Source organism: Anomaloglossus baeobatrachus, chromosome 8, assembly GCF_048569485.1.
Source record: "Anomaloglossus baeobatrachus isolate aAnoBae1 chromosome 8, aAnoBae1.hap1, whole genome shotgun sequence".
Classification (NCBI taxonomy): Eukaryota; Metazoa; Chordata; class Amphibia; order Anura; family Aromobatidae; genus Anomaloglossus; species Anomaloglossus baeobatrachus.
The window spans coordinates 51,299,642-51,327,588 of NC_134360.1; the positions used below are offsets into that span (position 1 = coordinate 51,299,642).

The 27,947-nt window shown below is 49.5% G+C and overlaps 1 protein-coding gene across 1 annotated transcript in view; it reads right to left on the reverse strand.

The window, feature by feature from the left end:
* The window catches only part of ITPR1 (inositol 1,4,5-trisphosphate receptor type 1), a 120,504-nt gene that overhangs the window by 32,043 nt on the left and 60,514 nt on the right, over positions 1–27,947 (reverse strand). Inside the window, 17 exon segments of the mRNA XM_075322063.1 lie at positions 44–244; positions 980–1,105; positions 1,180–1,317; positions 1,398–1,463; positions 1,568–1,732; positions 1,806–1,971; positions 2,209–2,263; positions 2,351–2,471; positions 2,631–2,821; positions 3,030–3,183; positions 3,259–3,400; positions 3,536–3,787; positions 3,867–4,061; positions 26,126–26,245; positions 26,351–26,523; positions 26,867–27,025; positions 27,103–27,244. Of these exon segments, the coding sequence (XP_075178178.1) occupies positions 44–244; positions 980–1,105; positions 1,180–1,317; positions 1,398–1,463; positions 1,568–1,732; positions 1,806–1,971; positions 2,209–2,263; positions 2,351–2,471; positions 2,631–2,821; positions 3,030–3,183; positions 3,259–3,400; positions 3,536–3,787; positions 3,867–4,061; positions 26,126–26,245; positions 26,351–26,523; positions 26,867–27,025; positions 27,103–27,244 (2,566 nt within the window).

A 27,947-nucleotide genomic window follows, 5' to 3' on the forward strand; every position in this document is an offset into this window, starting at 1 on the left:
GAGGAGGAAATCCAGAGCAGGTGTGATGTCTGCCAAGTCTCACCTCCGCCATCACTATATCCTGGCACTTCTTAATGAAGCGTCCTTCAGCCTTCACGATAGTCTGCAGAAACTTGATGTACTGAACGCTGCGTCCGTGGGTCTCGATGCAGTGAGCGAAGTGCTGGACGACCCGCTCATTAATCTCACTGCACAACTGGAAGTTATTCATGAAGATGTGCTGCATGGTGACGGCTTCCAAAATCTACAGAAGCAAGGACAGAAAGAGGGGGTGAAATGAGGAGTAGACGTGCTCCGCCGACAGCACCGAGCGTGGCACCTGGGTACCACGTCTCACCACTAAACTCCAACACAGGAGTCTTTTACCGGGTTTGATATCTGTCTGGATGAAAACACTTTCGTTCAGCGGTAGCAATCATGGTCTACGCAGACAAATGTATCTAGTCTGGATAAGGCTTAGATAGTCACCAATTGCAGGTTTCCCAGGGTGGTTAATTGCCTATCCTTAGGATATGTCACCAATGTCTGATCGGCTGGGGTCTGACATGCCACACCATCACCGACAAGCTGTTAAAGGTCCCGGCGGCGGAAGCAGGAAATGCTCAGTTCCGGTACCGCTCAGACTTCTAATAGTGGCTGCGGCCGGGTACTGCACAGCCGTCTCCCATTCTAATCAATAGGAGGCGGATGTGCAGTACGCGGCCGCTATCAGAAGACAGAGCGGCGCCGGAGCTGAGCATTTCCGGCTGCCTGATACCGCCACCGGGAATGGCTCATTGGATTCCAGCCGATCAGCCACTGATGGCCTACTAGGCATAGGCCATCAATGTAAAAGTAGTGGACAACTCCTTTAAATCCTTAATCCAGGCATTGTCTAGACTGGATACAAATTTATCAAAACAAAAAAAAAAAAAAAAAAAAAAAAAAAAAAAAAGGAAGGACTAGGGATATACTTAAGACTCCACAGTATCTCACTCACCCCCGGAGTCAGGAACAGGTTTATGTGTTTGTGCAGCAGAGCCTGGTTCTGTTGGTTTCCAGCACAAAAGTTCTGCAAGAATTCGTGAGCGATCCTCATGATCTCCTGCATCCGGGTGTCCTCGGTCTGAAAGGGTTAACATTTTACATAAGACTTATCCGGCCACCTTCACTTCAGGCAAAAGGAAAAATCCAGTCTACCTTTTCGTACGGTATTTGCAGCAGCTCCAGCACCACGGTGTGCGCACCCATGTTGCGTAGAAGACGCTGCTGCTGTTTGCGGTTTCGCCGTCCCGACGTGTTCTCCTGCACGCAGAGCTTGCTGAGACGGAGCAGGATCTTAAGGGTTAAAAAGCAAAGCTTGAGTAGTGTTCCCAATATTAAAGCGGTAGGGTGGGCACAGAAGCGCTAGGACCTACCTCTCGCACCACTCTGTAGTTGTAGCTACTTGTGCTCTCCGGTTTCTTCGGGGCCCGGGATTTCTCCTGTTTTAGGCAGTGAGATATTACTAGATACCAAGTACTGGCATGCTGAGGTCCTTATACAACCGCACCATGGTGGGGAGGAAAAAACACAAAAACAAACTTACATCCTTGGCATCTGCGTTCCCAGCTGGCGGCTCTGGAGCTTCTTCTGGACCCGACCCCTTGTACACCCAGAGCTCAGACTTCTCCACAATGGACCTCAGCTGATCCAAGTCTTGTTTAATCTGCTTGTAGTTATCAACATCCTGACTGGTGACCAGGAGCTGGACCTGCAAAGAGAAAACAGTCAGAAGATCCAAGGCCACAACCCCAGACATGGAGGCTTCATCCACAGCTTCCTACCTGCTTAAATGCCTGCAGAACCTCCTGTCTCTGGCTGAAGTGACGGAAGAGGAGCTGCAAGGCTCCTGACACCAGCGGAGGATAGTCATGCATGGTGAGGTGCAGCAAGACTCGTAGGAACGTGCGCCCCCCATCGTCATCCAAGTCCAAAGGCGTGTTCTCCTCACTAAATACCAGCAGAAGCTTATTGATCACAGTCAGTATACACCAAGCTCCCCTACTGGTAACTACAGAGCATTTTACCATGCAGCTCTGCAACCACCACTAGGGGGGAGCTAGAGATACATGATAATATTCTGTCTGCAGACACCACTAGGGGGAACTCTATATACACAATATTCTGCATATAGAGAGCTCCTCCTAGTGGTGGCTGCAGATAGGACCTTCTGTGTCTAATACTTGCCTTCCTCCAAAGATTCCTTCTGCCTGTTCTTCAATGTGCTCAAAATCCAAAGTGCCTTAAAAAAAAAAAAAAAAAAAAATAATAAAATTATACACACACGTTGTACTAGTTGTATGTAATAGACATTGTGGGTACATCTTACCTGGCACCATTGTGGTGGTATCAGAGCCATCCGACGTCTGAGCATTGCTCTCATCAAATTCATTCTTGAAGATGCAGAGGAGGCAGGAGATGCGATAATCCAAACGGACATTGAGAATGAACTAAAGAACAAGAAATTGCAGATAGATGGAGGAAACATGGGATACTTCTGTTGGGTCGGTCTCATGTCTCCACCATCCTGAACACAACCTAGAAGCGACAAGTGAGCCGATCCTAACCTGTGCACCATAGCGGAGCAGAAATACTAAACCTCCCTGTACCTGTAGGATCTCTATAATCTTCAGCTTGGTGTCCATCACTAATATGTCCTCCTTCTCCGGCTCCCGTTGAGGTTTAATGGCTCCTTCAGGGGCCGCCATGGGGGTCATTGGAAGGAAACCACCACCACGTAATACAACCTGCGTCATCAACTCGCCAACGCCATGTATGGAGCGCATCACGTTACTGCTACCTGCAGGTCAGAAGAAGAGGTAGGGTCAAGCCACATAGCTGGACACCAACTAACAAGGGAACATCAGTGTTCAACTGCTTGGGAAGCCACAATGAGTGCTCCTCTCATAAGGACTGTTCCTGAGGTGACCCTGCTGAACCCAACAGATGCAGCAAGAAGTGGCTTGGACATGTCCCGCCCCCCGTAGCCAGTCGCCCCCTTCAGGTACCTTGTTTTTCATCTCCTTTTCCCATTTTGTTGGAGGAGAAGTTGGTGGTGAGGTGCACACAGTCCAGGATCGCCAGAAGGATCTTTGTCAGCCGGAGGAGGTCACTGAAGTTGTAAAAGCCGAAGTAGATGAGATTACGAGCCAAGTTCACCACCTGAGAAGAAGGACAGGAGTCAGCGGAGAGCTGGTCAGCAAGATGGAGGAAAAACACCATGTTAAGGTACTAAACCTCAAAAGTCAACTTGTTTTTCTCTTTGTCCGAGAAAGGAAACCTCTGTCCAACGACATCACGAAGATATTCCTCCACAAACTCCATTGTCTGAGCAAACCTCTCCTTAATATCATCCCTGGAGGTCCCACTGCTGTCATAACTGAAGAAAAAGCACAGTGGGATCATGGTCCACCAGGGGGATTGAGAGGCTGAAGATTATAGAACAATGGACAGGAGGGGGATCCCCAGCACACAGGGTTCCTTCCCAATCATTACACACCCCGCATTCACTTACTCCTCAATGGCGATCTCCGAGGGGATCTCTGACCACAGGCGCGCGTATTTCACCGGGGTGACTTGTTCCTGTGGGTCTCTGTCCACGTGCATGTGAAGCATCAGGCGGGAGAATGATGCCCGCAGATCAAATGGTAGGTGCTCGTCGGCCATGCAGCGCAGTATGAGATCGACATCCAGCTGCCCCGAGATCTCATTAATGGCCAGATACTGCCGGTCCAGGCACATGCGAGCAAAAAGGTTGAGCTGGTACCTGCAGGGACAGGGCAGAGTATGGGGCACTGGACGAGCAACAGGGTCTCGAGGTGACACTGCGGAGTGCCAGGGTTTACCTGTAATAACTGAGGACATCTTGATCTTCTTTCTGACCCTCTTTGGCATCTTGTGCAAGTTCTCTTATGCTCTTACTACGCGTTTCCGTATTTCTGTCCTTCCAGAAAAGCCAGACCTCCTCCTCATCCTCCCCGGCTTCTAGTGAGTTGTCACCAGTGGTGAGGCCTTCAAACTCAAAACGAGACAGGACGAGCCTATAGAGGGGTTAAAGTAGGAGTGTAACCAGTGTCAGACTGTGGCCCACCAGTAACATTGACTTTGGGGGGCCAGGGAGCAACTACATGCAAATATTACATTCACTAATACTTCTATATAATATACTGGGTAATGTGTAAAGAAGGGAATTTTGTTACTTACCGTAAATTCCTTTTCTTCTAGCTCCAATTGGGAGACCCAGACGATTGGGTGTATAGCTACTGCCTCCGGAGGCCACACAAAGTATTACACTAAAAAGTGTAAGGCCCCTCCCCTTCTGCATATACACCCCCCGTGGGATCACGGGCTGCTTCAGTTTTAGTGCAAAAGCAAGAAGGAGGAAAGCCAATAATTGGTTAAACAATTCAATCCGAAGGAACATCGGAGAACTGAAACCATTCAACATGAACAACATGTGTACCCGAACAACCAAAAATCCCGAAGGAACAGGGGCGGGTGCTGGGTCTCCCAATTGGAGCTAGAAGAAAAGGAATTTACGGTAAGTAACAAAATTCCCTTCTTCGGCGCTCCATTGGGAGACCCAGACGATTGGGACGTCCAAAAGCAGTCCCTGGGTGGGTAAATTAATACCTCAAGTTTGGACTGTAAAAACAGCCCTTCCCTACATGGAGGCAACCGCCGCCTGCAGGACTCTTCTACTTAGGCTGGCATCCGCCTAAGCGTAGGCATGCACCTGATAACGCTTGGTGAAGGTGTGCAGACTCGCCCAGGTAGCCGCCTGGCACACCTGCTGAGCCGTAGCCTGGTGCCATAATGTCCAGGACGCACCCACGGCTCTGGTAGAATGGGCCTTCAGCCCTGATGGAACCGGAAGCCCAGCAGAACGGTAGGCTTCAAGAATTGGTTCCTTGATCCATCGAGCCAGGGTGGATTTGGAAGCCTGCGACCCTTTGCGCTAACCAGCGACAAGTACAAAGAGTGCATCCGAGCGGCGCAGGGGCGCCGTGCGGGAAATGCAGATTCTGAGCGCTCTCATCAGATCCAACAAATGCAAATCCAATTCATATCGATGAACTGGATGAGGACAAAAGGAAGGTAAGGAGATATCCTGACTGAGATGAAAAGGGGAGTACCACCTTAGGGAGAAACTCCGGAATCAGGCGCAGCACTACCTTGTCTTGGTGAAACACCAGGAAGGGAGCTTTGGATGACCGCGCTGCTAGCTCGGACACTCTGAAGAGACGTGACCGCTACCAAAAAAGCCACTTTCTGTGAAAGCCGAGAAAGTGAAACATCCCTCAGAGGCTCAAAGGGCGGCTCCTGGAGAGCAATTAGTACCCTGTTCAGATCCCATGGGTCTAACGGCCTCTTGTACGGAGGGACAATGTGACAAACCCCCTGCAGGAACGTGCGTACCTGAGGAAGTCGTACTATGCGCTTCTGAAAGAATACAGACAGCGCTGGGACTCGTCCGTTAAGGGAGCCGAGCGACAAACCTTTTCCCAAACCAGATTGCAGGAAGGAAGGAAAAGTAGGCAATGCAAATGTCCAGGGAGACACTCCCTGAGCAGAGCACTAAGATAAGAATATCTTCCACGTCTTGTGGTAGATCTTGGCAGACGTCGGCTTCCTAGCCCGTCTCATGGTGACAATGACGTCTTGAGATAATCCTGAAGACGCTAGGATCCAGGACTCAATGGCCACACAGTCAGGTTCAGGGCTGTAGAATTCAGATGGAAAAAACGGCCCTTGGGACAGTAATTCTGGCCGGTCTGGTAGTGCCCACGGTCAGCCGACCGTGAGATGCCACAGATGCAGGTACCACGACCTCCTCGGCCAGTCTGGGGCGACGAGGATGGCGCGGCGGCAATCGGAGCTGATCTTGCGTAGCCCTCTGGGCAACAGTGCCAGAGGGGGAAACACATAGGGTAGCTGGAACTGCGACCAATCCTGAACTAAGGCGCCTGCCGCCAGAGCTCTTTGATCGTGAGACCGCGCCATGAAAATCGGGCCCTTGTTGTTGTGCCGAGACGCCAGTAGGTCGACGTCCGGCCTCCCCCAGCGGCTACAGATTTCTTGAAACCCGTCCGTGTGCAGAGACCATTCCCCTGCGTCCATGCCCTGGCGACTGAGGAAGTCTGCTTCCCAGTTTTCTACGCCCGGGATGTGAACTGCGGATATGGTGTATGCTCTGTATTCCACCCACATCAGAATCCGCCGGACTTCCTGGGAGGCTTGGCGACTGCGTGTTCCGCCTTGGTGGTTGATGTATGCCACCGCTGCGAAGTTGTCCGACTGAATTCGGATCTGTTTGCCTTCCAGCCTCTGCTGGAAGGTTTGCAGGACAAGATACCCTGCCCAGATTTCCAGAACATTGATCTGAAGGGTGGACTCCTCTGAAGAGAGTCCTTGCCCGTCTGAGAAAGGGGTACGTTCCTGTCTAGGGACGTCGACTTCCCATCCCATTGGCGAAGAATGTCCTATAGAAGTGGACGCAGATGAAACTGCGCGAAAGGGACTGCCTCTGCATGAGGCGTCTTAAGGGGTGTGACTGGCCTTGAAGGAGAGACTGCACCCCCGTCTGTAGTGAACGCTGTATGTTCAGCGGGAGCTGCACTATCGCTGAGAGAGTGTGAAGCTCCATGCCAAGATATGTCAGCGATTGGGTCGGTGTCAGATCTAACTTTGAAAAGTTTATGATCCACCCGAAACTCTGGAGAGTCTCCAGCGCCACGTTCAGGCTGTGTTGGCATGCCTCTTGAGAGGGTGCCTTGACAAGTAGATCGTCCAAGTAAGGAATCACAGAGTGACCCTGAGAGTGCAGGACTACTCCCACTGCTGCCATGAACTTGGTGAAAAGCCGTGGGGCTGTCGCCAGACCGAAGGGCAGGGCTACGAACTGAAGATGCTCGTCTTCAATAACGAAACGTAGCCAACACCGGTGCTCTGGAGCAATCGGCACGTGGAGATAAGCATCCTGATGTCTATTGACGCTAGGAAATCTCCTTGAGACATTGAGGCAATGACGGAGCGGAGGGATTCCATCCGGAACCGCCTGGTTTTCACGTGCTTGTTGAGCAGGTTTAGGTCCAAAACGGAACGGAAAAAGCCGTCGTCTTTTGGTACCACAACCAGATTGGAGTAAAAACCGTATCTTGTTCCTGAGGAGGAACAGGGATTACCACTCCTTCTGCCTGCAGAAGAGCATCGGCTCGGTCGGGAGGCGAGGAAGTTCTGAAGATCTAGTCGGAGGACGAGAACAGAACTCTATCCTGTACACGTGAGACAAAATGTCTCTCACCCACCGGTCTTTGACCTGTGGCAGCTAAATGTCGCCAAAGCGGGAGAGTCTGCCACCGACCGCGGATGCGGAGAGAGAGGGCTGAACGTCATGAGGAAACCGCCTTGGTAGCGGTTCCTCCGGCTGCCTTCCTTGGGTGTGATTGAGCCTGTCAGGAATCTGCGCCTCTCTGAGCCTTTTGAGTCCTTTTGGACGAGGACAATTGGGACCTGCCCGAGCCTGGGAAGGACCGAAACCTCGACTGTCCCTTCCTCTGTTGTGTTGTTTGATCTGGGCTGTTGTAAGGAAGAGTCCTTACCCTTGGACTGTTTAATGATTTCATCCAATCGCTCACCAAACAGTCTGTCACCAGATAATGGCAAACTGGTTAAGCACTTTCTTGGAAGCAGAATCTGCTTTCCATTCCCTCAACCACAAGGCTCTGCGTAAAACCACGGAGTCGGCGGACGCCACTGACGTACGGCTCGTAGTGCAGGACAGCATTAATAGCGTAAGTCGCAATGCAGACATTGCGAGGTTAAGGACGCCATCTGCGGCACAGATGTACATGTGACCGTGTCCACGTGCGCAAGACCAGCTGAAATAGCTTGGAATGCCCATACGGCTGCGAATGCCGGAGCAACCGACACGCCGATAGCTTCATAGACAGAGTTCAACCAGAGGACCATCTGTCTGTCAATGGCATCTTTAAGTGAAGTCCCATCTTCCACTGCAACTATGGATCTAGCCGCAAGCCTGGAGATTGGGGGATCCACCTTTGGACACTGGGTCCAGCGCTTGACCACGTCAGGGAGAAAAAAGGATAACGTGTATCCTTAATACGATTGGAGAACGCTTATCTGGATAAGTGTGGTGTTTCCGGATTGCTTCTCTGAAGTCAGAGTGGCCAGAAAAGTACTCAAAATACGCTTGAGATACTGAAAAGGGATTTCTCCTGCTGTGAAGCTGACTCCTCCACCGGAGGAGCTGAGGGAGAAATATCCAACATTCCCTTGATGGACGCTAGGAGATCATTCACTATGGCGTCACCATCCGGAGTATCCGGATTTGAGAGCGGTCTCAGGATCAGAGTCCTGATCAGCTACATCTGCCTCATCATACAGAGAGTCCTGCTGGGACCCTAACCAGTGATGAAGCCGAGTGCCGCTCCCAGCGAGCTCGCTTAGACTGTCTGGGACTGTCGTCCGTGTCAGAGCCTGCGCCCTGGGATGCATGGGACCCCCCCGGAGCACTGATTTGTTCCAAATGAGGGCGGCCAGGGAGCATTGTATCAACATTGCCCATGGTCCGTCTGGACTGCAAAGTCTCTAAGATGTTAGTCACAGTCACAGACAATCTATCAGCCGAAACCTGCAACTCCGTCCCTGTCCTGGACAGGGTTCACAGGTGGCTCCTTGGCCACCTCTAGCAGCGACCCCGGCTGACCAAGTGCTACAGGGGAGCATTGCACACAATGGGGACAGTGGAACCTGCCGTGTTTTGGAAACAGTATCACGTGCAGTACAAGCAGCATAAAAAGCCTGTGCCTTGGCACCCTTTCTTTTTTGCTGCTGTTGTCTAGCCATCTAGAAGCATTAGCCAAGAATAGCGACCGTAGAGTGCAATGTATAGCATACAAGCAGAAAGTACAAATGAACACTTCAGCACATGCAATACAAGCAGCCTAGAAAGCCTGTGCCTTAGCACCCTTGCTTTTTGCTGCTGTAGTCTAGCCATCTAGGCATAAAGTACAAATGGCAATTAGTGGGGTCAGCACTTCAGGTGCTGCTTACCGCCCGCACAAAGGCGGGTGCTGTGGTCGCCCGAATCCTGTGACTGGTTGCCCAGAGCTTCTCCCTTCTCCAGCCCAGACTCGTGCAGGAATGGCTGCCGGCGTCTTGTGAAGAGGGGCGGGCCGTGGGCGTGCCCCAGACAAGAGCGGGAAACTGGCGTCCCCACTGTGTCCAGTGAAGGGGGGCTGGAGAATGCAAAGACAGACTCCAGCTCTCGGCGCTGACTTTCTGTACAGCGTCCCGCCCCTCCCCTGACTGGCAGGGCTGGGGGGCGGGAACGAAAGCGAAAACTAGGCCCGCAAAGCCGGGGACTCGAGTAATAAGCCGCGGCCGTCCTATGTGCACGGCCAGCGCGGAAAGTCCCCCGGCGCACCACAAGTCCCCAGCCGCGCCACAGTGTAAAACACCCCGCAGCGGCCGGCGCGGCAGTTTCTAACACATAAATTCACTCAGCTAAGCTGCAGTGAATAATAGCACAAGCGCTCCGCGCTGTTGTCCCCGGCGCACTAGCACTCCCAGCAATGCTGGTGTGTGTGTGCGCGATGTGTACGGGGACACAGAGTACCTTAATGTAGCAGGGCCCTGTCCCTGACGATACCCAGCTCCATATCCAGCAGGTTCTCCGGGTCTGTGGATGGAGCTCGGTCTCAGTGCCTGGAGACCGGTAAGATCCCACTTCACCCAGAGCCCCGAGGGGGGATGGGGAAGGAAAACAGCATGTGGGCTCCAGCCTCCGTACCCGCAATGGGTACCTCAACCTTAACAAACACCGCCGACAAAAGTGGGGTGAGAAGGGAGCATGCTGGGGGCCCCATATGGGCCCACTTTTCTTCCAACCGACATAGTCAGCAGCTGCTGCTGACTAAAAACAGTGGAGCTATGCGTGGATGTCTGACCTTCGCACAAAGCATAAAACTGAAGCAGCCCGTGATCCCACGGGGGGTGTATATGCAGAAGGGGAGGGGCCTTACACTTTTTAGTGTAATACTTTGTGTGGCCTCCGGAGGCAGTAGCTATACACCCAATCGTCTGGGTCTCCCAATGGAGCGCCGAAGAAATGAAGGATGAGACTCTTCTGTTGTCTGTACAACATGAAACAAGTGTATTGTGCCAACTACTCATTATGTTGTGGGGTAAGTGACATAGTAATGCAAAAGGGGCCCACCAGAGGATTCTCCTGCTCTCCTGCCAGCCAGTCTAAGCCTCAGTATTTACAAAATGTGGTACAGGGCAATAGGTGATGCCAGGAATGAGCGACTAAAGTACACAACGTTTCAACCCAACACGGGTCTTGTTCACATTGTCGCTTCTAGTTTCTGGATAATTTAACACAACAGCGTCTTGTAGCAGCAGGGTGGACACCACATCAACATTTAGGCGTGGGTGCGCAGATCTACCTCCAAGGCTGTGTGACTATCAGTATCCTGCCACTACAAGACGCTGATGCGTCAGATTAACCATTTCCATCTCCAAGGCTGTGTAACCAAGATTCCGGTTATTACAAGGCGCTGGAGCGTTAGTTTAACCATTTCCATCGGCAAGGTTGCATCTTTATCAGAACCCTGCCACCATAAGACGCTGAAGCGTTAGATTTATCATCTCCAAGGCTATTAAACTATAAGAACCCTGCCACTACAAGACGCTGGTGCGTTAAATTAACTAATACCTAGAAGCCACAATGTGAACAAGACCCGTGTTGGGTCGAAACGTTGTGTACTTAAGGCTGGTTTTACATCAGCTTTTTTTGTCTAACGGCAAAAAAAAGAAAAACGCATTTTCCCGGATCTGTTGTGTGCTCAATGCATTTTCAATGGACTTGCGGTAACATGCGGTTGCGTGCGTTTGTCTGGATGCGGTAATTTGCGGTATTTTATCTTAATAAAAAAACGCAACATGTTGCATTTTTGTATAAAGATAAAATACTGCATCTCACCGGATCCGGTACATTGCGGCGCGCTCTGCAATGCTTTTCAATGAGCTCCGGATCCGTTTTGAACCGCAAGTCACCGCATCCGATTTGCAGGATCTGGTTTCCAGTACCGAGCATGCCCAGAAAGTAGGAAAACAAAGTTATCTTGAAGTATATATACCCAGGATCATCCACATTGTCTCAGAATTGCCTGAACACCCCAGAGCTTTGGCCAAATGTAAGATTTGTCACACTGTGCTTTTATAATGGCCTGCTTTATTTTTTTTTGTTCTAATGTACCTTTATATCGTCACAACTGCTGACCTCCCAGCCCAGGAGCCAGTAATCGCCCCAGGTTTGGCACCCCAAATCTTCAAAACTGATTATATTTAAAATTGTACAAATTTCTACATGCTTTAACCCCTTTAGCCCCCGGGCATTTTACGTTTTTCCGTTTTGTGTTTTTTTTTCTTCGAGAGCCGTAACTTTATTTTTTCGTCAATCTTGCCATATGAGAGCTTGTTTCTTGCGGAACAAGTTGTAGTTTTAAATGAACCATAAGTTTTACCATATAGTGTTCTGGAAAACGGCAAAAAAATTACAAGTGCGGAAGCGGAAAAATTGCAAAAAAAAAAGTGTGATCGTACAATAGTTTTGGGGATTCACAGTATGGCAAAACTGATGTCAGTGTGATGCCTCAGGTGGTGTGAGTTTGGAGACACCAGACATGAATAGGTTTACTTGTATCTAAGGGGTTAAAAAAAAAATTCAGAAGACTGTCCAAAAAAAGTGGCACACGTTTTGCGCCATTTTCCGAAACCCATAGCGTTCTCATTTTTCTGGATCTATGGCTCAGTGATTTCTTATTTTTTGCATCTCAAGCAGTTTAAACCGTACCTTTTTTGCGCAGATGCTACGTTTTGATCGCCTGTTAAAGCATTTTGCGTCAACCCAAAAAAAAAAAAAAAAAAAAAAAAAAAAAAACACACAACAACAACAACAACAACAACAAACGTAGTTTTGGAATTTTTTTGCTACTACACCATTTAGCAAATCAGATTAATTGATTTTATGTTAGATAAATCGGGCATTTCTGAATGCAGCGATACCAAAATGTGTACATTTATTTTTTTAACCCTTTAAATTTTCAATGGGGCGAAAGGGGTGGGGTTTTTTTTTTTTTTTTTTTTTTAATACAAAGTTCAAATCACCCCCCTTTCACCCCATTGAAAATTAAAGGGTTAAAAAAAAATTAAAAAAGAAAAAACCTAAAAGTTCAATTCTTTTTTTATTTTACTAGTCCCCCTAGTGGGCTATAGCGATCAGCTGTCTGATCGCTCTGCCATATCTCCAGATCATAGCTACAGATCTAAGATCTGCTGCTTTACTTTCAAATGCCGGCTGTATTCCGGCATTGAGAGAAAGGGACTCATGTTAGCTACAGGCGTCATCACATGACCCTATGCTACCATGGCAACCGCCGGAAGTCATGTGATCACGTCAACAAAATGGGGTCTAGAGAACAGTCAAACAAAAAATGTATAATGTTTATTATATATATTCATATAGTCACACACACACACACACACACACACACACACACACACACACACACACACACACACACACACACACCCCTTTGTGGGGGTGAAAAAAAAATAAAAAATCCGTCACAATTGCGCAGCAGTCAAACACATGCAACTTTAATTCACCTGGCCGGTTTTATGCCGGATCCGGTAAAATAACGGTCCTGTGACTTGGTGTACTATAAATAAAACGGATCCGGCATGATGAGTTTTTAATTTTTTTGCAGTTAGGCATAAAAAATGCTGATGTGAAACCAGCCTTAAGGGTACTTTATACGCTGCGATATCTGTACGGATATCGCTAGCGAGCGTACCCACCCCCGTCAGTTGTGCGACACTGGCACAAATCGCTGCCCGTGGCGCACATCGCTAACATCCGTCACACTATACTTGCCTTCCCTGCGACATCGCTGTGGCCGGCGATCCGCCTCCTTTCTAAGGGGGCGGTTCGTGCGGCGTCACACAGCAGCCGTCCAATAGCAGCGGAGAGGAGTGGGACGTAACATCCCGCCCACCTCCTTCCTTCCTCATTGCCGGTGGACGCAGGTAAGGAGATGTTTGTCGTTCCTGAGGTGTCACACGGAGCAATGTGTGCTGCCGCAGGAACGACGAACATCGTACCTGCAGCAGCAACGATATTAAGGAAAGGAGCGATGTGTCAACGAGCAACAATTTTTCACCTTTTTTTGTGCTTGTTGATCGTCGCTCCTTGGTGTCACACACTGTGATGTTGCTAACCGCGCCGGATGTGCGTCACTGACGTGACCCCGACGATATATCGTTAGCGATGTCGCGTGTAAAGCACCCTTTAGTCGCTCATTCCCGGCATCACCTATTGCCCTGTCCCACGTTTTGTAAATAAACTGAAAACTTTTGCAAACTACTTCTGAGAGTGCGGGGATTAGAATTATTGACTACGTGGGATCCTCATCCCCTCTACTCTGAGTGCACGCCATACAGAATCTATAAGCCCGAGTGTGACATGAGTCACCCAGTGCCACTCATAGGAAAAACGGACTTCAAGAGATCCTTCATGGGCAAGAAAGTGGAACTCTTAGGCTATGTGCGCACTAGAAATGTGAAGTTTCTCAAGAAAATTTCTTGAGAAACTTCTGCCAGTGAAAGATTTCCGGACCTGCGGAAAAAATCCGCACCAAATCCGCATGCGGTTTTGCCGTGGATTTGCCGCGGATTTACCGCAGGTTTGTCCCTGCAATAAATAATAAAGATAATCGATAGACAGATAATGGATAGAGGGAAAGATGGATAGATGAATAGATAGATAGAGGGATAGATAGATGAGAAAAACCTATATAATGTTCCACCTCCCTGCATTTTCTAAGCTGGCACCCTTTAGTGACTTTCATGTGGCACTAAAGGGTGCTTAGCCTTGTATTTAGCCATAAAATAAATAAATAAATAAATAAATAAATAATTAAAAAAAAACGACGTGAGGTCCCCCCATATTTTGTAGCCAACTTGGGTAAAGCAGACGGCTGCAGCCTGCAAACCACCGCTGGCAGCTTCACCTTGGCTGACAATCCAAAACAGTGGGCACCCCACGCTGTTATTTTAAATTATATAAATAATTTAAAACAAAAAACGTGCGGTCCCCCCATATTGGATCACCAGCCAAGGTAAAGCGGACAGCTGGGGTCTGATATTCTCAGACTAGGGAGGTCCACTGTTATTGGACACTCCCCAGCCTAAAAATAGCAGGCCGCAGCCGCCCCAGAAGTGGCGCATCCATTAGACGTGCCAATCCTGGCGCTTTACCACAGCTCATCCCGCGCCCTGGTGCGTTGGCAAACGGGGTAATATATGGGGTTGATGCCAGATGTGTAATGTCACCTGGCATCAAGCCCTGGGGTTGGTGAGGTCAGGCGTCTATCAGATACCCGACATCACCAACCCAGTCAGTAATAATTAAAAAATAGACAACAAAAAAAGTTTTTTGAAAAAACACTCCCCACATAGCCTCTTTAACCAATTTATTGAAAAGAACAATCAATCCACGTCCGGCGTAATCCAATAAGGGGGGGGGTCCCACGGCGATCCATACCATAGTCACTGTCCCAGTCAATGAAGAACAGAATGTTCCCCATTGGCTGGGAGAGCAATGCAGTGACCTGAGCTAACATCAATAGGTCAGCTCAGGTCACTGCAGGGGATGACGAGCGCTGCCATCAGGAGCATAGATGAGATCATTACCTTCTGTGATCATCTCCTGTACTGCTGATGTCAGCGCTGTCACTCACTTCTATGCCCGCCGCCAGGGCCGGCTCCAGGTTTTTGTGGGCCCCGGGCGGAAGAGTCCCAGTGGGCCCCATCCACACGCAGACACACATACGTACACATACATATTTGACAAACTCACAAAAATACATATAGAACTGACACATCTATACAGTCATATACACTGACATACATAGATACACATCATACATGCATACAGGCACACACAGCGCTGCTGCATACATAAATACACACATAGCTCTGCTACATACATACACACATAGCTCTGCTATATACATACACACATAGCTCTGCTATATACATACACACATAGCTCTGCTATATACATACACACATAGCTCTGCTATATACATACACACATAGCTCTGCTGCATACATACACACCTAGCTCTGCTATATACATACACACCTAGCTCTGCTATATACATACACACCTAGCTCTGCTATATACATACACACATAGCTCTGCTATATACATACACACATAGCTCTGCTGCATACATACACACATAGCTCTGCTATATACATACACACCTAGCTCTGCTGCATACATACACACCTAGCTCTGCTGCATACATACACACATAGCTCTGCTATATACATACACACATAGCTCTGCTATATACATACACACATAGCTCTGCTATATACATACACACATAGCTCTGCTATATACATACACACATAGCTCTGCTATATACATACACACATAGCTCTGCTATATACATACACACATAGCTCTGCTATATACATACACACATAGCTCTGCTATATACATACACACATAGCTCTGCTATATACATACACACATAGCTCTGCTATATACATACACACATAGCTCTGCTATATACATACACACATAGCTCTGCTATATACATACACACATAGCTCTGCTATATACATACACACATAGCTCTGCTATATACATACACACATAGCTCTGCTATATACATACACACATAGCTCTGCTATATACATACACACATAGCTCTGCTATATACATACACACCTAGCTCTGCTATATACATACACACCTAGCTCTGCTATATACATACACACATAGCTCTGCTACATACAGACAGAGACAGACACGCGCGGCTCCGGGGGGGGGCATAAATCGGGGTTGGGGAGGGCACATACCGCTCAGGTCACGGAGGAGAAGGGGCCCACACAGCGCCGGAGGGACACGCTGTGCTGGGGGTCGCTGGCTGGCACTGCAACTCTCATCTGTGGGACTGAGCAGGATGCCGGTCTGTAGCTCCGCCCACAGATGAAGTTCAAACCAGGAAGTCTGCGCGCCTTAAAGAGACGGCGCCGCAGATTCCTGCCGAGGACTGCGGTCCCCGGAACTCGGCCCGGGGACCGCAGAACTAAGGAGAGTGGGCCCCGGCCAAGGTGCACCAGAGCTGACGAGGCCGAGTGGGCCCCCCCGGCTCTCCAGGGCCCCGGCATTTGCCCGGGTATGCCGGGTGCTGACACCGGCCCTGCCCGCCGCGTTGTCAGAAGTATCGCGAGAGCCCGTGACGTCACCGCTAGTGACAGTCTCGGGCCGCTCGCGAGACGGGCATAGACAGCAGTGACGTCAGGAGGCAGGAGATCGTCACAGCAGGTAATGATCTCACCTCCTGACAGCAGCGATAGTCATCCCCGCGGCTCCCAGCACTGCAGGATGTCAGTGTCTGCCTGCGCTGCCGCGTAACAGGCTGCTGACACTGCGGGCAGACACTGACACCCTGCAGTGCAGGCAGCCGCGAGGCCGGAGCAGGACACAGACTGCACGGGCACCTTGAGGTCGCACGGAAGTGCTTCTGTGCGGCGTCCAGGGAGTGTGACGTGTGTGTTTACTCTGCTCCGCTTCCTCTTCCTGGCATAATGACATCGCTTCCTGCAAAACCGCAGGCAGCGATGAACATTCCCCGCAGGTAATTCGCGGCTATTCCGGTGGTATACCGCACATCATTGCTACCTGCGGAATACCCCCGGAATACCGCAGGTACCTGCGGAAATTAACGGACATGCACATTTTCTCAAGAAAGTTTCTCGAGAAAATTTTCTCAAGAAATTTTCTTGAGAAAAATCCGCACAGTGCGCACAGCTATTTTTTTTTCTCATTGAATTTCATGGGAAATGTCTGCACAAAGATTGCAGACATTTCTCAAGAAATTTCCGCGGCAAATCCGCGGGTAAATCCGCAGGTAAAAAGCTCTAGTGCGCACATAGCCTTACTCTTTTAGTGAACCTCTTAAGACAGACTTCAAGTTTAGCAGGTGCTCCCTTACGCTGCTTTCACACTACACTTTTTAAACATCCGTCATGAACGTTTAACGCAAAAACGGATCCAGTGCAAATGCGTTTTCATCTCAATGCATTTGCAATGGACTCGCGTCAACATGCGTTCACATGCGTTATAGTGAGGATCCAGCGAGTTGCAGTTTAACATTTTTCAAAATCGCTACTTGTAGCGTTTTTGAGCTGCGTCCAAATACTGAAAATTGCTGGATCCTGACTATACTGCACGCAAACGTATGAACGCTGGCATGCTGATAGACAGGATCCTGCTTGCTCTACTGAGCATGCCCAGAAACCAGCCTCGGGTGATCAGTCCCTCTCTCCTCCTCCCTCTCTGCCTCTCTCCCTCTCCCGCCCGAGAGCTGCGCACACTCGTAACCAAGATAAATATCAGCTAACCAAGCAAAGCACTTCTTTTAAATTACCCGATGTTTACGTTTGTTACGTGTGCAGGGAGCAGGCAGCCTGGCTCCTAGCACCTGCGGATGCTCGTAACCAAGGTAAATATCGGGTATCCAAGCAAGTTACCCAATGTTTACCTTGGTTACGAGCCTCTGCAGCTGTCAGAAGCCGGCTCCCAGTCTCACGTTCAGTTCCACTGACTCCCGATCACATCACTCCAATGCCCGCCCATAAACTTAAGGTGATTAAAGGATTATGGAACCTTTAAAAAGGTGCAGCGTTTGCACTAGATGTATGCCTCCTGATGAAACCAGAGCGGTGAAACGCGCGTAGAGGTTCTTGGCTGCGAACCCTGTCCACTGGGTGACCAATTTTGCTACTTACAACATTACTTCAGGTATATACTTAATATAAACTATTTGATCATTGAGAGCATGGGAGTTTTCCTAAGTGTTGGACACATTGTGTCAAGGACATTCATTTGTGAGTCTGTTGCCTAAAATCATTAAAGTACCATTATACTATTTTCATGTTTCATCTTAGAGGATACATGATTGTTATATATTTACCTATGGTTGCAGATAAACACATGAATGCCTACCATCTGATGTTAACTCCTTTATAATCACTGCTGGGAATAGAGTACCTGAATCATGATAGATGATATATAAGGCTGGTCACCAATTGGATGGGGATCGCTCCTTTTTCTATTGGTGCGGCTATACTACCTTCCCCCTCTTGTTATCACCAAGTTGTTGTCCTGTTTGTCATGTAATTATATGACACTGCTATGCACCAAGTTAAAAAAAAAAAAAAAAAAAACAAAATAAAATATATATTTTTTCACTTTTGAAAATATTTATTGGTTTCCTGGATATTCATTGTAGATGGTTTATGCTATAGGTGGGAATCATTTTTTTCATGAGGAGGCTATTGATGGGTTGAACTTAAAGTGACAGGATCCTGCAAAATAAAACATGCGTTTGCATGCGTTTTTTTGCTGTAAAAGCAAGATCCGCTTTTACAGCAAAAAAAACAAAAAAAAAAAAAACAACGTAGTGTGAAAGCAGCCTTATAGGTGGCAATTGGAATTGGGGGTGACACACATGTGCATGTCACTTCCCATAAATCAAATATGCTTCAAAAAAAAAAAAAAAGTTTTTTTTCACAAGAACAGTTATTATTCCAAAATGTATGGATTAAAATCAAGTTCCACAATTGATGAGTTTACATAAAATGATCCTGTGCTGAGAGACTGTACAGGGACATGGATCATACCACATCTTCTGGGTCAAGGAGGAAGCAAAAGAGTTTACAAATATTACAGGGAGGAAAACAACAACAACAACAACAACAACAACAACAACAACAACAACAACAACAACAACAACAACAGAAAGAGTCAACTTTGATCCCATGCTGTCCATTTACCCTTTTGCATCCTAGCTGGCACATGAGCTGTAGTATTATCAGACCATGTCCCTGTATGGTCATACTACAGCACATAGCTTGGGCACATTTATAAGATTCTCAGCACAGGAATTTTTATTTTTTTTTTTAAAAATAAAAACACATCCAATTGTGGAAATTATTATTCCAAGATCTATTGATTAAGAAGGGAATTTTGTTTACTTACCGAAAATTCCTTTTCTTCTAGCTCCAATTGGGAGACCCAGACCATTGGGTGTATAGGCTATGCCTCCGGAGGCCGCACAAAGTATTACACTAAAAGTGTAAAGCCCCTCCCCTTCTGCCTATACACCCCCCTTGCTCCCACGGGCTCCTCAGTTTTGGTGCAAAAGCAAGAATGAGGAAAAAATTATAAACTGGTTTTAAGTAAATTCAATCCGAAGGAATATCGGAGAACTGAAACCATTCAACATGAACAACATGTGTACACAAAAAAACCAGGGGCGGGTGCTGGGTCTCCCAATTGGAGCTAGAAGAAAAGGAATTTACGGTAAGTAAACAAAATTCCCTTCTTCTTTGTCGCTCCATTGGGAGACCCAGACCATTGGGACGTCCAAAAAGCAGTCCCTGGGTGGGTAAAATAATACCTCGTAATAGAGCCGTAAAACGGCCCCTTCCTACAGGTGGGCAACCGCCGCCTGAAGGACTCGTCTACCTAGGCTGGCATCCGCCGAAGCATAGGTATGCACCTGATAGTGTTTCGTGAAAGTGTGCAGGCTCGACCAGGTAGCCGCCTGACACACCTGCTGAGCCGTAGCCTGGTGCCTCAAGCCCAGGACGCACCCACGGCTCTGGTAGAATGGGCCTTCAGCCCTGAGGGAACCGGAAGCCCAGCAGAACGGTAAGCTTCGAGAATTGGTTCCTTGACCCACCGAGCCAGGGTTGATTTGGAAGCCTGTGACCCTTTACGCTGGCCAGCGACAAGGACAAAGAGTGCATCCGAGCGGCGCAAGGGCGCCGTACGAGAAATGTAGAGTCTGAGTGCTCTCACCAGATCTAACAAGTGCAAATCCTTTTCACATTGGTGAACTGGATGAGGACAAAAAGAAGGTAAGGAGATATCCTGATTGAGATGAAAGGGGGATACCACCTTAGGGAGAAAATCCGGAACCAGACGTAGAACCACCTTGTCCTGGTGAAACGCCAGGAAAGGGGCTTTGCATGACAGCGCTGCTAGCTCAGACACTCTCCGAAGAGAAGTGACTGCAACTAGGAAAAACACTTTCTGCGAAAGGCGTGAGAGAGAAATCTCTCATTGGCTCGAATGGTGGTTTCTGAAGAACCCTCAACACCCTGTTCAGATCCCAGGGTTCTAAAGGCCGCTTGTAAGGAGGAACGATGTGACAAACCCCCTGCAGGAACGTGCGTACCTGTGGAAGCCTGGCAAGGCGCTTCTGGAAAAACACAGAGCGCTGAGACTTGTCCCTTAAGGGAGCCGAGCGACAAACCCTTTCCCAGTCCAGATTGAAGGAAGGACAGAAAAGTGGGCAAGGCAAAAGGCCAGGGAGAAAAACCCTGAGCAGAGCACCACGACAGGAAAATTTTCACCGTCCTGTGGTAGATCTTGGCGGACGTTGGTTTCCTAGCCTGTCTCATAGTGGCAATGACGTCTTGAGATAACCCTGAAGACGCTAGGATCTAGGACTCAATGGCCACACAGTCAGGTTGAGGGCCGCAGAATTCAGATGGAAAAACGGCCCTTGGGAAAGCAAGTCTGGTCGGTCTGGTAGTGCCCACGGTTGGCCGACCGTGAGATGCCACAGATCCGGGTACCACGACCTCCTCGGCCAGTCTGGAGCGACGAGGATGACGCGGCGGCAGTCGGCCCTGATCTTGCGTAACACTCTGGGCAACAGTGCCAGCGGAGGAAACACATAAGGGAGCTGAAACTGCGACCAATCCTGAACTAAGGCGTCTGCCGCCAGAGCTCTGGGATCTTGAGACCGTGCCATGAACATCGGTACCTTGTTGTTGTGCCGGGACGCCATGAGGTCGACGTCCGGCATGCCCCAGCGGCAACAGATCTCCTGAAACACGTCCGGGTGAAGGGACCATTCCCCTGCGTCCATGCCCTGGCGACTGAGATAATCTGCTTCCCAGTTTTCCACGCCTGGGATGTGAACTGCAGAGATGGTGGAGGCCGTTGCTTCCACCCACAGCAAAATCTGCCGGACTTCCTGGAAGGCTTGCCGACTGCGTGTGCCGCCTTGGTGGTTGATGTATGCCACCGCTGTGGAATTGTCCGACTGAATTCGGATCTGCTTGCCTTCCAGCCACTGCTGGAACGCTTTCAGGGCAAGGTACACTGCCCGTATTTCCAGAACATTGATCTGAAGCGATGACTCTTGTTGGGTCCACGTACCCTGAGCCCTGTGGTGGAGAAAAAACGCTCCCCACCCTGACAGACTCGCGTCCGTCGTGACCACCTCCCAGGATGGGGGTAGGAAGGATTTCCCCTTTGATAATGAAGTGGGAAGAAGCCACCACCGAAGGGAAGCTTTGGTCGCTTGAGAGAGGGAGACAGTCCTGTCGAGTGACGTCGGCTTCCTGTCCCATTTGCGTAGGATGTCCCATTGAAGAGGACGCAGGTGAAACTGTGCGAAAGGGACTGCCTCCATTGCTGCCACCATCTTCCCCAGGAAGTGCATGAGGCGCCTCAAGGGGTGTGACTAGCCTTGAAGGAGAGATTGTACCCCTTTCTGTAGTGACTGCTGCTTGATCAGCGGAAGCTTCACTATCGCTGAGAGGGTATGAAACTCCATGCCAAGATATGTCAGCGATTGGGGCGGTGTCAGATTTGACTTCGGAAAATTGATGATCCACCCGAAACTCTGGAGAGTCTCCAGGGTAGCTTCGAGGCTGCGTTGGCATGCCCCTTGAGAGGGTGCCTTGATCAGCAGATCGTCCAAGTACGGGATCACCGAGTGACCCTGAGAGTGTAGGACCGCTACTACAGTAGCCATAACCTTGGTAAAAACCCGTGGGGCTGTTGCCAGACCGAACGGCAGTGCCACGAACTGCAGGTGTTCGTTTCCTATGGCGAAGCGCAGGAAGCGCTGGTGCTCCGGAGCAATCGGTACGTGGAGATAAGCATCTTTGATATCGATCGATGCAAGGAAATTTCCTTGGGACATTGAGGCGATGACGGAGCGGAGGGATTCCATCCGGAACCGCCTGGTTTTTACGTGTTTGTTGAGCAGTTTCAGGTCCAGGACAGGGCGGAAAGACCCGTCCTTCTTTGGAACCACAAACAAGTTGGAGTAAAAACCGTGGCCCTGTTGCTGAAGAGGAACAGGGATCACCACTCCTTCTGCCTTCAGAGTGCGCAGCGCCTGCAGAAGAGCCTCTGCTCGCTCGGGAGGCGGGGATGACCTGAAGAATCGAATCGGGGGACGAGAGGTGAACTCTATCTTGTAACCTTGAGACAGAATGTCTCTCACCCAGCGGTCTTTTATTCGTGGCAGCCAGGTGTCGCAAAAGCGGGAGAGCCTGCCACCGACCGAGGATGCGGGATGAGGAGGTCGAAAGTCATGAGGAAGCCGCTTTGTTAGCTGCCCCTCCGGTGGTCTTTTTAGGACGTGACTTAGACCGCCATGCATCAGAGTTCCTTTGCTCTTTCTGAGGCCTTTTGGACGAGGAGAATTGGGACCTGCCCGCGCCCCGAAAGGACCGAAACCTCGACTGCCCTCTCCTCTGTTGGGGTATGTTCGGTTTGGGCTGGGGTAAGGATGCATCCTTTCCCTTGGATTGTTTGATGATTTCATCCAAACGCTCGCCAAACAATCTGTCGCCAGAAATTGGCAAACTGGTTAAGCGCTTTTTGGAAGCAGAATCTGCCTTCCATTCCCGTAGCCACAAGGCCCTGCGGAGTACCACCGAATTGGCGGCTGCCACCGCCGTACGGCTCTCAGAGTCCAGGACAGCATTAATAGCGTAAGACGCAAATGCCGAGGTCTGAGTGGTAATGGACGCCACTTGTGGCGCGGACGTGCATGTGGCTGCTTCAATTTGCGCTTGACCTGCTGAGATAGCTTGTAGCGCCCATACGGCTGCGAATGCTGGGGCAAAAGAAGCGCCGATCGCTTCATAGATGGATTTCAACCAGAGCTCCATCTGCCTGTCAGTGGCATCCTTGAGTGAAGCCCCATCTTCCACTGCAAGTATGGATCTAGCCGCCAGTCTGGAGATTGGAGGATCCACTTTGGGACACTGAGTCCAACCTTTAACCACGTCAGGTGTAAAGGGATAACGTGTATCCTTAAGGCGCTTAGAAAAACGCTTATCTGGACAAGCATGGTGATTCTGGACTGCCTCTCTGAAATCAGAGTGGTCCAGAAACATACTCGGTATACGCTTGGGGAACCTGAACCGGAATTTCTCCTGCTGAGAAGCCGACTCCTCTGCTGGAGGGACTGAGGGAGAAATATCCAGCATTTGATTGATGGATGCAATAAGATCGTTCACTATGGCGTCCCCGTCTGGAGTATTAAGATTGAGAGCGCCCTCAGGATCAGAATCCTGATCAGCTACCTCCGCTTCATCAACTCGAGATTCCCCTCGCTGAGACCCTGAACAATATGATGATGTCGAGGGAAAATCTAAGCGAGCTCGCTTAGTCGGTCTGGGGCTGGGGTCTGTGTCAGAACCCTCAGCCTGGGATCTATGAGATACCCCTGGAGGACATTGTTGGTCCAACTGAGGGGAGCCAGGGAACAAAGATTCAACAGAGTCCCTGTGCTGAGATACCGGCCTGTACTGCAAGGCTTCCAGTATCTTAGCCATAGTCTCAGAGAGTTTTGCAAACTCCGTCCCTGTCACCTGGACATTGTCAGCAGGTGGCTCCCCCTGGGCCCCTCTTAGCAGAGGCTCTGGCTGAGTAAGTGTCACAGGGCCCGAGCACTGTATACAATGAGGGTCAGTGGAACCTGCCAGTAGCGGGGTCGTACATGCGGCGCAGGCAGCATAATAAGCCTGTGTTTTGGCACCCCTGCCTTTTGTGGGCGCCATGCTATTATCTTCCCTGAGCAACACAATAGGGTATATAGCCAGAAATCAACTGTGCACCATACAGTGTAAAGTATATACCATAAACATATACAGTATAGTTACAGTACTGCACAATGGGGCTAGCACCACAGGTGCTGCTTACCACCCGCTTCAAGCGGTTGTGAGGCCACCCAAGTCCCTGTCTGGGTCTCCCAGACTTTGTCCCCCTCTGCTGCGTCCGAGGAGCTGACAGGAATGGCTGCCGGCGTCCTGAGGAGAGGAGGGAGTCGTGGGCGTGGCCGAGAAAGTGCGGGAACTGGAGCCGCACTGTGCACAGTGAGAGGGGTGGAGTATGCAAAGCATGCTCCAGCCCTCAGTGCTGCTCGTTCTGTGCAGCTTCCCGCCCTTCCCCTGCCTGTCAGGGCTGAGGGCGGGAGGAAAAGGGAACTAGGCCGCAAAAAGCCGGGGACTCGAGTAATAAGCGCGGCCGCCGTATATGCGCGGAAGTCCCCGGCGCACTACAAGTCCCAGCCGCGCCGCAGTGTTTCCGCGGCAGCGGCGGTCAGCGCGGCAGTCCCTATACATAAAACACACTCAGCAACGCTGAGTGTGTAATGGCACATTTTAACCCGGTCAGCGCCGCGGTCCCCGGTGCACTAGCACACCCAGCAAAGCTGTAGTGTTGCTGTGCGCGGTCCCCACAGGGATACAGAGTACCTCCAAGTAGCAGGGCCATGTCCCTGAACGGTACCCGGCTCCTATCCAGCAGGCTCCACAGGAGTTGTGGATGAAGCACGGTCTCCTGTGCCTGGAGACCGATAGGATCCCACTTCACCCAGAGCCCTGAGGGGGATGGGGAAGGAAAACAGCATGTGGGCTCCAGCCTCCGTACCCGCAATGGATACCTCAACCTTAACAACACCGCCGACAAGAGTGGGGTGAGAAGGGAGCATGCTGGGGGCCCTATATGGGCCCACTTTTCTTCCATCCGACATAGTCAGCAGCTGCTGCTGACCAATCTGTGGAGCTGTGCGTGCATGTCTGCCTCCTTCGCACAAAGCAAAAAACTGAGGAGCCCGTGGGAGCACGGGAGGTGTATAGGCAGAAGGGGAGGGGCTTTACACTTTTAGTGTAATACTTTGTGCGGCCTCCGGAGGCATAGCCTATACACCCAATGGTCTGGGTCTCCCAATGGAGCGACAAAGAAAATGAAATTTTAATTTAACTTTGTTCTTGGGAAAACCCTTTAAGTGCAGATGGCCCACATCCAGATCCTAAAGAATGTAAGCCCACAAGGGCAGGGCCCTCTTCCCTCTGTACTAGTCTGTCTATTGTAACTTGTATATGTATTCTGCATGTAATCCCCTTCTCATGTACAGCACCATGGAATCAATGGTGCTCTATAAATAAATAAATAATAATAATCCATGCATCGCCTCTTGTTCTATAGGTAGTATCCAGCAGAAGCATGGCGGATACTCACCAACAACAAATCACCTGGGTATGGACTCCCAGAACCTGCAACTTAACTGTTGGGATCATGAGAGGGGTCACAACCCCGTACATTGTCTAGAAGCTGCAAGTGGCATTATGAGATCTCCACAATGTGCTTAAGGGTTATACCAGTCATCATAAATGACTATGGTCACGTAGAGCTGCAAATACGAGCAATTTTGCCATTTACTGTTAATTTGCAGCTGTTCAGATATCAATCACTTGTTTAAAGTATGTTGCCATGGAGACCGACCACTGCTGCAAAGGTTCACAAGCTCTTTTCTATTGACCCTGTAAGCACAGTGTCTTGAATCTTTCAGGATCCTTGGCGCACAGTGCTACCTCCTAATCCCGGCCAGCTCCAGAGCAGCGCATACAAGCTACATAGCAGCGGTGGTCGGTCTCCTTGGCTACAAGCTGTAAGCTAAAGTGTAAATATTTGGAAAATTGCGCAAAATTTTAAATAAGCAGTAAACTGTAATAGTGCATGGGCACTACCCAGCTACAAAGATGGAAGCAACCCCCTCCGATTACCCATCCCAAGGATGGGTCAGTGGTAAAGTCCCGGACAACACCTTTAACGGACGTTAAACCCTTTAAAAGAGAATATGGTGGTTCAGATGTTGCGATTTCTTACTTGGTCTCGATGAGGATGTCGGCATTGGTTGGGTTTAATACCGCCTTACAGATCAGCTCCTGGGTGACCGGGATGGATTTATTCATGGAGACACAGAGATCAGACAAATAATCCAGGAATCTTTAGAAGAGGAAACAAAGAGGTTCTGAGTACAGTATAGAGTCTACAGGAGCGCGGCCTAAGAGCAAGAAATCCTTCACGTCAGGCCTACAACCGGGGTCTTACCTTGGTTCTCGATTCTTTCGTACCAAACTGACAAAGGTGTCGATCTCGGCTGCTGTAATGTGCTTCTCTAACAACTTGCGATTATTGTGCAGCAGAGCAGTGATCGTATCTTCTGCCAAAACATCATAACCAATCTGCTTCTGCATGAAGCCGAACTGCTTGGCAATGTATTCCTGTATGGAGAGTATACAAAATAGGTATATAAAACATTACATAAAAATGAAAAGGTTCTGTCTGCAGCCACCACTAGGGGGAGCTCCCTGTATACAGAAATATACAAGATTCTGTCTGCAGCCACCACTAGGGGGATCTCCCTGTATACAGAGATACAGGATAAAATTCTGTCTGCAGCCACCACTAGGGGGAGCTCCTGTATACAGAGATACATGATAAGATTCTGTCTGCAGCCACCACTAGGGGGAGCTCACTAGCCTTTGTCAATACAGTAATCACCAACCCTTTCAGATACAAGGGCTCAGCACAGGATTTGTTCCCATTCTGCCCATATTTCTGCACCTGGTTTTTCCTGTAATCTTGCTGTGAATGCCTCAGCACTCGGTAGCAGAGACGACATATGTGCCTAAAAGGTGCATGCCGCTGATCTCCGAGCTCCTCTAGTCTCAGCATTGGTCCATCCCCACTGTCCGTGAACGGCGCCTGCAGCAGCTTGAAGATCTATTGGAGGACACACCAGTTATCTTGGAGCTCCGGACCACGCTGCTTATAATTTTGTACATAGAGGACAGACTCACTTGTTTGAGGATATTCTGCTCCCGCATCAGCTTCTGCCGCTCCCGGTTGGGTTTGTTCACCAGAACCTCCAGGACGTCCTGCCCAGAATTCACCCCGGCGGTCACAAAGTAAACCAGTTCCTCCAGCAGCTTGGTCACTGCCCTGGTGAGAAAGATAAGGACTTCACTCTGCAGAATGTTACACAGTTACATAAATCACAAAACTTTGTATCCCAAAATTAGAACAAACAGAAACATAGTGACTTATTTATTAGTCACGTCTAAAGCCACCTCTGGCTGCTCTCAGCTATACATTATAGTCACATTAAAGTAAAAAAAAAAACAAAAAAAAAAAACACGAGGAACGACGGCGAGAAGGACGACGTCGAAAGGGACAACGTCGAAAGGGACAACGTCGAAAGGGACAACGTCGAAAGGGACAACGTCGAAAGGGACAACGTCGAAAGGGACAACGTCGAAAGGGACAACGTCGAAAGGGACAACGTCGAAAGGGACAACGGTGACGTCAAAAAGGAGGGACTAGCACAGAAGAGAAAGGTACAATTGAGGCAAGTAAAATTGGTTTGTTTGCTAAACCCAAGAAGGGTCATGAGTTACAAGACGGCATAGGTCAATATACCCCTACAAGACACATGTTTATGGCATGCTGGTACAGATAAGCGGGCTTTACACGCTGCGACATCACTAGCAATTGCTAGCGAGGTCGAGCGTGATTGCACCCGCCCACGTCGTACGGCCGATATGTAGTGATCGCTGCCGTAGCGAACATTATTGCTACGGCAGCGTCACACGCACATACCTTGTCAGCAACGTCGCTCTGGCCAACGAACCGCCTCCTTTCTAAG